This window comes from Triturus cristatus, chromosome 9, assembly GCF_964204655.1.
Source record: "Triturus cristatus chromosome 9, aTriCri1.1, whole genome shotgun sequence".
Taxonomy (NCBI): Eukaryota; Metazoa; Chordata; class Amphibia; order Caudata; family Salamandridae; genus Triturus; species Triturus cristatus.
In genome coordinates this window covers 930,083,773-930,096,180 of record NC_140592.1, presented here as the reverse complement: position 1 = coordinate 930,096,180, position 12,408 = coordinate 930,083,773, and the positions used below count along the sequence as shown (strand labels likewise).

General features: G+C 41.6%; 1 protein-coding gene across 1 annotated transcript in view; it reads right to left on the bottom strand.

Moving 5' to 3' along the window:
• The window catches only part of SPC25 (SPC25 component of NDC80 kinetochore complex), a 92,869-nt gene that overhangs the window by 69,189 nt on the left and 11,272 nt on the right, over positions 1–12,408 (bottom strand). The window contains exon 4 of the mRNA XM_085626484.1: positions 6,422–6,568. Coding sequence (XP_085482610.1) covers positions 6,422–6,568 — 147 coding nt within the window. The remainder of the gene's footprint in view (positions 1–6,421; positions 6,569–12,408) is intronic.

The following is a 12,408-nucleotide window of genomic DNA, read 5'->3' as shown; positions in this document are numbered from 1 at the left end:
TATTCCCATAAAATACAATCATCCGCATATATTATCAAGTTAAAAACAGTGAGGAATAAAATATTGACAGTATTCAAATCCACAATATCCTTCTAAAAATAACTCGCATTTCGAGCTTACAGACCAAGGGCATTAAAAAGCTAAGCTTTTTATGACAAACATTAGGATCTGATAGAATCTAAAATCTTCTGGCTTGGTGAATTTAGCCACTGCAAAGACCACACCCGCCCTTGTGTCGCTTTTACATAGACTTGGTGAATTGAGACACTGCACAAAGACCACAACTGCCCTTGTGCCACTTTTACATATTCTCAAAGAATAAACACGCTCAGATAGACCCAAAGTCATACACATTGCGGGGTACTAGGCAGGGTTGTCCCCACTTTTGTTTGATCTTTATATTGAGCCGCTAGCCAAGAAAATAATGAGCAGTATTGATATACTGCCTTTTGAATTCAATGGCTGGACCAGGAAAATTGGGCTCAATGCGGATGTCATTTTAATTTTCACAACTAATTTACAAAAAACTCTGAGGTGTGTCCTGGAAGTAACAACTGACTTTGGGAAAGTCTCAGGTTATGATATCAATAAGGAGAAAACGGAAGTCATGGCTTGGAACATGGAGACAGAGGTGATAGAGTGCAAGAAAGAAATGAGATACTTAGGAGTTAGGATCACTCAGAATATTGCAGACCTCACTAAGGCAAATTTTGACAGGGTTAAAAAGGAAATAAGTGTCAGTTTGCGGGGTTGGATGCATCTTCCATTAACATTATTTGGCTGAGTTAATCTAGTGAAAATGATTGTTCCTCCGAAGCTAACTTTCCTGTTTGACTCAATTCCTTTATCATTTAGGAAAGAGTGGTTTATGAAATTGAAGAGTGAAATTAGTTATTTTATTTGGGCATCTAAAGGGCCGCGGATAGCCTGGAAAAAACTTAGGAGGAGGCTGGTGAAGGGTGCTTAAGCACTGCCTGATCTGTGTTTCTATTCCTGGCAGTTTTTAATAAAGAGTGGTAGAATGTTATTGGATGCTCGTACAAAATCAGAGATAGGCAGGATGTTCAAGGAAACGTTAAGAAAAGAAAAGGGAGCAGAATGAGGGTTCATGTATAAATATGCTGATCGGAAACATTTTAAGAAAGTTAGATTAAAAATTTTAAAAGGGCATGGCTGAATTGTGGTATAGAATCAGGAAGACCCTAAAAATTCCTTATTTTAGCCAGTTGGCCCCTAATATGGGAAGCACCAGGTTCTCCGGAATGGACCAAGGACATATTGGCATTACCTTTAAGAGAGGCGGGTATACTAAGGTGGAAGCAGTCATAGGCAGAAGGTCAGTTGATTTCGTGGGGTTGGTAGGCGCAGGCGATAGGTCCAAGGTTTGAGATTTAAGCTCCTCCAGATTCAAAGCTGGTATTTGGTGTTGGGCGAAAAATATAGGAGATCCTAACGAACTCGAGGAAAATTGCTGTCCGGCGTTGTGTTCAAAAAGGAAATTGCAATATGGTATTGGCTGATGCTAGAGATGGAAGATGGGCCAGAGGATCTGTGGGGAGGAAGCTTGCCGGGGACCGCGCTGGAAGACCAATGGCAAGTATCAATGTCTGTGCTTTACAAAACAGTTAAACCTGCATATCTGAGGAGGAACCATCTTTTTACTATGCATAGGGCTTACTGGACCCCGCAAAGGCTATCCAAATTTGGGTCTGGAGGAGTGGTGGCGTGTCCGAAGTGCGGCAGTCCGAATGAAGATGATCTGCATATATTTATATACTGCCCGAAGATTCAGACATTTTGGGAGGCCGTGAGTAATATCCTGTCCAGTGTTTTAAATCTGCAGATCAAGGTATGCGCTGTATTGGTCATATTTTGAAGATTGGATTTGCAATGTACTGTTAACAAGGACAGCGCAAAACTGTTTTTTATGCTATGCTCTTGGCGCGTAGGGAGATCTGTAAACTATGGGTATCTCCGGCTCCCCCAACGGAGGATGATTGGCTGAAATCTATGAGATATATTGCCAAGTTGGATATTTCGGATCAGGGGAAAAAGAGATATGAATTTTGGACTCCCTTTTTGTCTTGATGTGGTTAATAAATAGGGTATACTGAAAAAAGGTCCAATGATTAAGCCTCTACCTGCCTCAGTTGGTTTAGTCTTCTCTGTGTGAGCAGAGGGACGTGGGAAATGGTGTGTGGATCGGAATTAAGGAGGAGGTTTCTTTGTACAGTCCAAGGGCGCTATCTTAAGAGCCTTCAACTTGTATCCCCTTTTTCCAGCGAATGAGGTTTGTTAACTCAGGGTTGGCATCGTTAGAAGACAGGTGGAAACTAGGCAAATGAGGACATAAAAAAAATAATTAAAAAAACACTTTAAAGTGTTCATCTCATTCCCTGGGTTGTATGAAGGATTTGGGTTGTTTAACCCAATCTTTGGCTCCTTGTCTCACTATCTGCCAGAATGGTTTTGAGTCCTTAAGTGAGGCTTCTAGGCCTTCCTGGATAGATTGTTCCAACGTTACTTTGGCCAATTTGATGGTCTCCCTATACGCTGCTCTAGATTCCCTGATCGCAGTCCTATTACCCGACTTTAGGGTAGTTACCAAGTTACTCCTCGTATCCCTACAGATAGCAGAGAACCACTCCTGAGATTTTGGGTTCTTGACAGCCTGTTTGAAATGCTTTATTAAGTAACCTTTAAGGTTCAAACATAGGTGTATATGTCCCTTAAGGATGGAATCTGGGCAAGCCCAGTTCTCAAGCATCTTCCCCATGTGGATAGCCACTGTATCATAGATCCGGGGATTATGTCCTCAATGGAAGAAAATCTGTTCCATTTGACGTTCCTTTGATTATTGGCTACCACTAAAGTATTCCCACTAGATATTGGGCCTCCACCAATGTATGAGACAGAAGGTTACAAACTGGTAATATCAAAGGGGCGTGGTCGCTGTTGAGGCTATGCCCGACGCCCATATCCACCATATTTCGCAAATGAGGAGATCCAAGATAATATATTCTACGGAGCTGGAATAGTGGCATCTATGAAATGTTGGGGAAGGTCTTAGATTCGAACCAGAACAACCATTACAAGCATGTAATCCATGGGTAAGAATAGCAAGGTCCACCATTGGAAAAACGTTAGCTTGGGAATATTCCATGCTGCATCCTACTCTACACGCAAGTCTTGTGCACTATAACTAGGCTCGAAGCTTTAAATTAAATCATCCACAATGATGACTTTATGGGAAGCTGCATACGAGTATAATGTGTCCAATAGGGCAATAATTCTCAATTCTTCCTGCCTACCTGTACTTCTATTGCAGATGTTAATGAACAGAATGGGAGTCATAGTGGATTGCGTCATGAGAAGCCCCTGCCAATTTGGGGAAGAAAGTGACAACTCTGCAATGAAACACTTAAGTGTAATGTTCACCCATGTTAATAAACCGCCTGCTACTCTCCCTGCAGACAAACTAATTGCAGGTATGAAATACCTCTTGTAAACATTCTTTTAAACATTTTTTCACTGCCATTTATCTTGAAAGAGACAAACCCCATGATGGTCGATAAGCTTCCCCTACTAAGTGTTCAAGTTTAGTCTTAATCCCCGCCACATTCCCATTTAGTAATAATGTTGACATTTGCTGATTAGAATAGGTTTCCAGGGGTACTAGTGTAGCAAAGGGGACAGCAAAATTACTAGATGGAATAAGATTAGGAGAAAGTCCTACGGGCCTTGTGGTATTTCGTGCAAGTGGGAAGGGGGTATAGACCTTTCCTGGAAGACTACCAAAGTGGCTCCCTCAGGAGCAACTCTAAATAACTCTAGGGCCAAGTCACGCGTAGTGGAGATAAGAATATTGGACACTCCTTCACTAGGTGCCAATCCCCCGTTAGGTGTGTCAGCGTTCGCAGCCAATATACATCGTGCGCAGTGCTGACACAAGCGGCAGGGTCAGCCTGATCCTTAAAGCCAAAGCTGGTCTCCTGGAACCTGGTGGCCTTTACTCGGACCCTAAGATACTTTAATACACTCTTGAAGGATGATGATGCGTCTAAAGTCTCCTAATTGTGCTGGGAAGAGATTCAATGTAGTGAAAGAATGTGGGCAAAGGAAGTAAGAACCAGAATAATTGCCGTTACGAACCTCCATTCAGATAGTGGTACAATCACATCGTGGTTCCCCTTCCCAGGCAAGCACTCATTGAAAGAATCTGTTGCTTTGGTGTCTGAATCAAATGACCTTTCTTACCTGAGCAAGAAACCATCCATCAGGGTCTCAATCCCTACTCTGGGCCAGGACACCGTTTCCCCTTATTTATCGCAGTTCCCAGACCAAGGATTGCGAAATGAAATATTAAGTGTTAGGGTGGGATCTAATCCAATCTATTCATCCCACTCTACTGCATATAGTTATGGCTTGTGTCTTTTATCTTGCAAATAGAATTGAGTTTTTAAGACCTCTGTTTTTTAAATAGGATGTTCTCCATAGGAGGAAAGCTGTGGAGCAGTTGTCAGAAATGCGTTACTTAGATGTGGCAGTTAAAATGGCTCTGTTTTTACGGTCTGTCAAACAGAGTTTTAATGATGAACTGTAGTGGGTAGTTAGGTTGGGGACCTTTTAATGATTTTGTCAATTGAGTTTTAAAATGTTTTATGGACAATTGTCTAAATAAACTTGTTTTTCTACCTTAACCTAAAGCGCCAAACATATGTGACCCAGTTGTTATATTCTAGTAAGGAAGGGACTAGTTTTGCTTTATTAACAGAGGGGTGAGGGATTTGAACCCTTTGGTTTAGCCAGACCCTGAAGGAGTAAATCCACGGGCAGTCAATCATTCTCATTCAGGCATGCAAGGAGTGCGAACTGATTGGCAGTGAACATTTTTAACTGGGTTGGAATAGAGTCCTTACTATGAAAGTTATTCCTATATGTGTACTGAAGATAGCGGTAGTACTAGCCAAAGGCTAACAGCTTTATGCCACACTTCTGCTTATTAATTTGATAGTGTTTTTAAAGAAGAACCTTAACTAGACTTGGATACCAATAGTTTTTTTCATGCAGTCACCTTCTAGGTTTTTCTCTAGCGTGCCCGTCCAACTTGCCCTACAAACCATTAAAATGTTGTGGGCATTTGAAAAGGAAATGCCCGACAAAGGTCTGGGGAGGCTGGAACGCTTATCGGGGCAACATATTTGTTGCCCCCCCCCCCCCCCCCCATTAGATGAGTCTGAGTGGGATACTAGTGAATGAGCACACTGTACTATGATATTTATGGATCACACTCTGAGAGAACACTAGGACATGCGGGTTTGGGCTGATACGTCTCTAATATGGAAAATGATAGAATCAATGTCTGTACAATATTCCATCTATTTCTGTACACCATGTGCAATATACTGTTTAAAAAAAAAGGGAAATGCCCAATTTAGAGTGTAACCAATGCAAAACCTTGTCCCCAAGCTGTTGAAATGATTCTTCTGCATCCTGGGGGTTGAGGGGAGAATCATGAGACATTACTGCTACGTGAATCATTGACAAGCATGGGGGTTTGCAAACACTCTCCAATGGGGACAGAAGTGATTTTAAAGTGGCAGTGAGCAGTTTGCAGAGCAGTAGCTGTTCAACAACAGGGACTAAAACCAGTAGCTTTGGATTTGGGTTCTCGTCAGAAAAGTCTTGGCTCCTGGCTCTGGTTTAGAGCAATAATGGTAGCAGGTGGATTTACCCCTTATTAATTTCTAGAAGAAAGCCTTTCACTTGTATAATTGGGCCAGCGGGATACGAGGCAACACACACGGTTAGAACAGAGGTTTGAGTGGCTTTCCTTACTTGTAGAAGCAGCAACAACAAAAAAAGAGTCCCTGATGGAAGAGCCTCTGGGTCCCCGATCCAAGAGCCTCTGCGCTCCGACGGGCGTGGATTGGCCCGCCCTTGACCCCAGCAGGGCCTGCCTGCATCCCTCACCGCTGGGTGTGAAGTGCTCTTATATAGCGTGAGAGTCACTCCCGCCCCTCCTCATGGTGCTGGTAAGACTCGGACATGCAGTACCCAAAGAGCCCACAAAAGAAAAGCGTCCTGACATTGCTAATGCAGACCTCGTTACCTTCGTGTACAGCTGCATACGTGAAAAGAAAATCACGAGAGTATAGAGATTTTTCTTCTTCTTCCCAGATGGGAAACAGAATGCATTAATTAAACCTTTACAATTCAATGTTTAAATAAACATTAGATTGTCAATACCTTATTTTAAGATTAAGCATTGGAATCCCATATCAAATTCCTTATATTTGAGAACTTTGTTGGCTGTTTTTGATAGTCTACCTTTTTTTTACCTGTAATTGCGTTAATCTGAGAGTGTAAACACTTCACATCTTAAGACACTGATGTGCTGCCAGCCATAGAAAGGCATTACCTTCCTTCTTGTCTCGAAAGTCTTCCTTCACATCCTGAATTTCTTTTCCCAGCCTCTCTCGATACTGCTCATCCTCCTTTAGTTTTGATATTGTGACCAATAATCCAGCCTGCTTTTCTTCAATTCGTTTGTTCAGTAGAAGGATCTCTGTGATAAAAAACACAAGTCATGCAAAGTAAAAATGTATTCAGGGATGTAGCCAAATAATTAAACATTAAACACCAGGATCATACAATCCATGCAAAGCTGATGGCTTTCCAACAGGTCTCGAACACTGTAGTAAGACTTAGGGGGGGGGGTGTAGAGGGTGAGGGATGACTTCTGACAACAAACCTGCATGGGCACACTATCAGGGCCATTCCAGTGTTCCTTTGCCTCTATGCAAAGCCCGGGCCTCCGAACCAGAGTAATTGTGTGTGGGTGGAAGGAAGTGGGTATACTAGATGGAGGTTGGTGCCCCAGATGGCCAATCTTATCTGGGTGGTGGTGGTGGTAAGGGGGTAGATGGGAATTCCTATGCTGATGATACTCTGATTATTCGGAGGTTCGATAGACCAACTGATTAAATTAATTCAGGATGGAAAATCTGATGGTCTTAATGCTTGAAAAACATTCTTCATGGCATCTCAATTTATGGTCAGCCTGCATGGGAGATCCGCCCTCAGAATCTGCAACATTTAAAGCCTAGGCTACAGTCTAGATAAGGACCTTTCAGTCTAATCCCATAGATTTACTCAGTGGCATCATCCTGTTCGTTCCAGAAGGGGATACTAAAAAGTATCCCCATGCCCAGCTCACATCATGTTGTTAATGCCTTAATTATATCCGGGTGAAAAGATGCCTACGCCCGCTCTGTGGGCTTTCTGATTCCACTATCTGTCAACTAAACTCAATTTAGAACATGGCAATTTGGCTAATCCCTGGCACGTTTGATAGGGTCTCAAAGGCCTTTCGTAAACTCCACTAGATGGTAGTACCTGGCCGGATTTATTTTATGCCCCTCTGTTTGGCACATAAGCATTACTATAGTCACTCATCCACCTCCCTTCAGAAATAAGTTCAGCCGAGAACTTCAGTCATCTTCATTACCTCTGGTCCAGGTTCCTCGCTTCAAAAAGCCCACAAGGGCGAGTCTGCCTTTCCTGTCATTGCCTCCTCTGTTTGGAACACTTTCCCACTGGCCCTTTCACAGAGCCACGTGACCGACAGTTTCAGTTGTTAACACCATGAAGCTTTCAAGTGTATGCATGTGCTGGAGCAGAGTTTTCAGTTTGAAAATTCTGTGGCTTTTGAAGCTCTGGCATGTCTATTCGTTGTACTAATTTATTAATAATTAATTATTTGTCTTGTGCAATTGCGTTTATATTAATCAATCCGTTTGTCCTAACAAGAGAGAGTTACACGTGGGTGTGCATAAATGTGCTGTTTAAAAAATAACGTGCGTGTTTTCATGTTTAAACGTTGCTATGTGCTGTTTATTTTTGAGCACAAAACGCTTTCCGAATTAATGCTTTTCTATGTTGCAAGTGCTAGATAAATGCATACACATAAGGGTATTAGAGGGGTTAACACTGTTTAATCACTATGCTGTGGTAACGTTGTTTTTGTCTCTTTTAATTAAGATGGTCTATTGAGGCCTATGTTGGCCTAAGAAAAGATGGCCGACTTGTGAGCCTGGCTGTGATTTAGAATATGAAAACTGTGACGAGGGAGACCCCTGCTGGAAATGGTCTTGAAGCTAACTGACCATGGTCCTTGCTTGCATGTTTGAAAAACTTTCCATGAGGACAGCAGCAGTTTTTGGGAAATCTCCAAGTGAAATGAAAGTGTCCTTGGCAGCCTTGGGAAACAAAGGAGCCTTAGAGAGAAGCTCTGAACTGTGGCTCGATAGCTGAGGAGAAGCAGGATTAATATGATACATGTTTTATTTTCTTGGTTCCTGTTCCGTAGTTTTCATTATGTGTACTTTTCCTGAGCGGAGATTCTCAAATGTAGCGATGTTACATCCTTTCCTTCTCGCTCTGCTCAGCAAGTCCGGCGGACATTATAGTTTTTTCTATGTTCCCAATGTATCTTTCTATTGTTTAGAAACTATAAGAAATGTTAGCCTAGAGAGGGTTTTTGCCACTTGCCATTTTGCCTTTGCCGCGTACCGAATCTGCGTTGCTGAGGATTGATGCTGAAGGGACTTCGTCTTGAGAGACATTTACCGAGAGACTTGTCCTGACCCGTTCTGACATTTAGCTAGAATAGGTAACTATGAGAAATGATTTACTCTGATTGATTTCCTTGACTAATTTTAGATAAAGCAATATAATTTTAAACATGGTGTTGGATATTCTTTCTTGTCAATTATTGGGTTTGCATTATTGATTATTGTTGTATATATTGTATAGATTATGCTTAGGGACAGTCACAAAAACCAGGTCTTATCGACCTCGGTATAGATGCAGGGTGTTTAGGAGTTTTCCTTCCACAGGTTTATTGCTGGTAGAGTATTTGAGCGTATGTTAGTGAAATGGGCCCTAGCGTATGATGAATGCATGTGCGTGTAACTGTGAGATTACTTTATCCGTGGTAGTGGGTATATTATACACACCCTGATCTCTATCACATGCACTTTATAAATTGTATTTATTTGATTCACGGTTATCCATGACCATTTTTATAAAGACGCAGCATAGTACAATGACCATGTAGCTGCGGTCACTGGCTTTATCCATCCACAGCGCCAGAACTGCTCCAAGCAGCATGATGAATGGGGAAAGTGCAGTAAACACCAGCGTGCTAAGCCCAGGACTAGAGTAGAAGCAGTTAACTGCAGGTGAACTTAAGAGAGGAAAGGGACTTATGAAGGCAATGGAGAAGCATAATTAAGCTGAAACAAGGCATAAGTTGAAACAAGGAATAGAACAGTATAAGTAGATGAAGGAGAGCAATAGAATGTTAAGAACAAGGCAATAATATCAAGCTTTCTCCTTCTTAAGGCTAAACATTAAGAAAAAACGGCCTTAAGACAGTGAATAAGGACATAATAAAATGTTACTTATCTGCCTGTGAGCCGCATTTAAAAGAGGCAGTCTGTTTGTGCCTCATGCCACTTGTACCCTACTCTCTACATTCTAGAACTTTCTTGTTTATGATGTAGTGCGGCTGTCTGTGTGACGCATTAAAGGATTAATGCATAATGATAGCCTCCGTGTCTTGTAATGAAATCCAGATTCTCTGGTCATGTTAATAGGAGAATCGCAATTTACCTCTAAACAAGGGCATGACAAAGTCGGATTATAGATGTAGCTGGAGGAGCAGCAAGAGAAGCAGATTAGAATTGATTACTTATAGTCACTGGTCTACAATCGTAGTGATCGTCACTCAAGTCAAACATTAGAATAATTCCCAACTGTGTGGGGACCAAGAACACTTTTTCCACAAACATTTCTAATGAGGGTGTCAATTGAACATGTCCAATTTAAAAACGCACCCTGTAAATAATTTATATAGCAGTTTTTTTCAAATTTACAGTGCTGTATTAACAAACGTTGATCCTAGGCTGTTGCTAAAAAAAAGTATGCAAAATGATGGTAAAAGGAGCACCAATAGGCATTATATTCACCATGCAAGCAAAGGTTTCCTGTGCCTTTAAGAAGCCTAGATGTTTTCAATCCCAGAAAGCACTTTACTGGTAGTTACCTCTCAGTGCCAGTTCTTTTTGATGGTTAAGAAGAGCAAGCTCAAGAACCCATTGTTGAGGGGTTTTGATCCAAATGGCCAAGAAAAAGCCACGGAAATCGGAGGGTTGTTTACAACTTCAGTAGTCCAGGCCTTAATCCTCTCTGGAGTGGACTACTCCAACATTCTGCACCTAGGGGACCCCGACTACCTAATCCAACGAATGCAAATGGTGCAGAATATGGCAATCAGCCTTTTGTTTAAACTTCCCAAGCATGCCTCCATCTCTCATTACCGTAACCAACTGCACTGGCTGTCGGTTAAAAAAAAAACCATTATGTATAAAGCGCTGACAGTGACACACAACTCTTTCTATAAAAGAGAAGTCCTAAATTATTGTGCAAAAGGATAGTAGAAACCTGTCTAAATGTGTTTGTGCTCACGGTCTGACTGGTTGCTAGTCATTCCCTACACCAAATGGAAGAAGTAGAGTGGCTCAGCCTGCTCGGTTCTGGAAGCCAAGTACTGGAACGATCTCCCTCTTCCTCTCAGATGTATCCCAGAAAATAATGTATTTCCCAAACAATTGAAAACACACCTATTCAAAGTGTAGGGTGGGTGCTGCTCCCCATTGGCATCTGCCCTAGTGCTTGGACACTCGTAGTAGCTGCAGGCTTTAGAAATCAGCACATTCATTCATTCATTCAATGAGAACCATTATGATCAGAACCAAGACTACAAATAACTTCTTCTGCATTGTGGGATCTTCATGGATAGTCATAAATGTTACAATACGGTAGCATGCACATCCCACTAAGAACGTCTCTCTACCATTACAGGTTGATAAGAGATTCACGGAAGCATACCAAGCTTAAGTAAACACATTTTTGTGAGTATCTTGAACTACTAAAGTCAGCCCTCAAATCAGAATCAAGTAAAGTAATGTATTAACCTATGGACTGATTTACAGGATGCGGCCTTACAAATCTCAGGCAATGGGATTTTTTTTTAACACTGCTGGTGTCTTCTTTGACTTGCATGTAATATGCTTACAGGAAGAGGTTTATTCACCAACTACAAAATATAAGAAACAATCCACTTTGAAATGGATTGTTTTGAAACAGTCAAATCTGTTTATTGAACTGTGTGTTTGAGGAATACCTGGTTAAGCCTTGTCAAAATAAAATCCTAAAACACCCCAAACACCTAAAGTGTGTCAGCAATCTGGTGAGGTAGACAGTTCATTGGAGAAGAAGGAAGTATGATTTGAAATTTTGAAAATACCATGGAAAGAAGAGAAGCGTACGCTGCTGGAAGGGAAAAACTGGATAGGGCCCAACAGCTGAGGGAAGCTTTAATTTCCTGACCTTAACTAGATGAAGAAATGGCAACCAAGAAGGTTGTCTTCTAAGATTGAGGTTGCAATGAAGCCTCATGAAAGTTCTTCAACTGAGGGCACGTTAATTTAGAGAGAAGTAAATTTAATTTCCATGGAGGGGAAGGTTTTCTTATGGGAGGGTAGACTTTAAGCATTTGAGAAAGGCTTCCCCTAAGATTATTATTAGGTCCTGGCTGTACTCCGACTGCAGGGTGCTCTTACATTACCCACAATACATGCCCGCCATAGGATACGGCTTGTTCGAGACAGGGCACCATATGCGAATAGGCTTCTGTGGTAAAACAGCATTCCTTAGTAAATACCCAGCAGTCGGAGCATTTGGAGATCAGGTAATAAATCCTTGAAGGCATGTATACTGGAGACTTTTCCCAGTCTGTATATTGGATAGCAGCGTCCCCTATTGGGCGTATTTGTCATAGAAACACTGAGATTAAACTCTTGACCGCATGGTGGACGCATTTGAGCCATTTAAGGCCGTCTATAGTGAGCTGTGGGGGCCTGGACGATACGGCCTCCACTCACCTTAAAACAAATAAAGGGATGAAGGTGAATATAAATTAGAAATCCCACCGAAACGTGCGTTGACCTGGTTGTACTTTTCCCAACCTATAACACCATAACGGAAATTCTTCTGATATATACCAGCAGGGTATGCAATTGGTTGGGAAGGTCATGTATGAGATGAGAGTGGGATAGCGTATTAGTGTGCATGAGGTGAGAATGGTCAGGTGTGATTGACTATAGGGGTATACTTTTTGCAATAATTGATATACGTTTCTTCACATTTGTAGAATTGTCACTTTGTTTCATCTGTACAAGACAAATATTTAATGTGTCACCATATGGAAAAATTGTATGAAAGAATTTATGGCGTATCTGTGGTCTCATAACATGTTTTTAATCATGTAATTTTGTATTA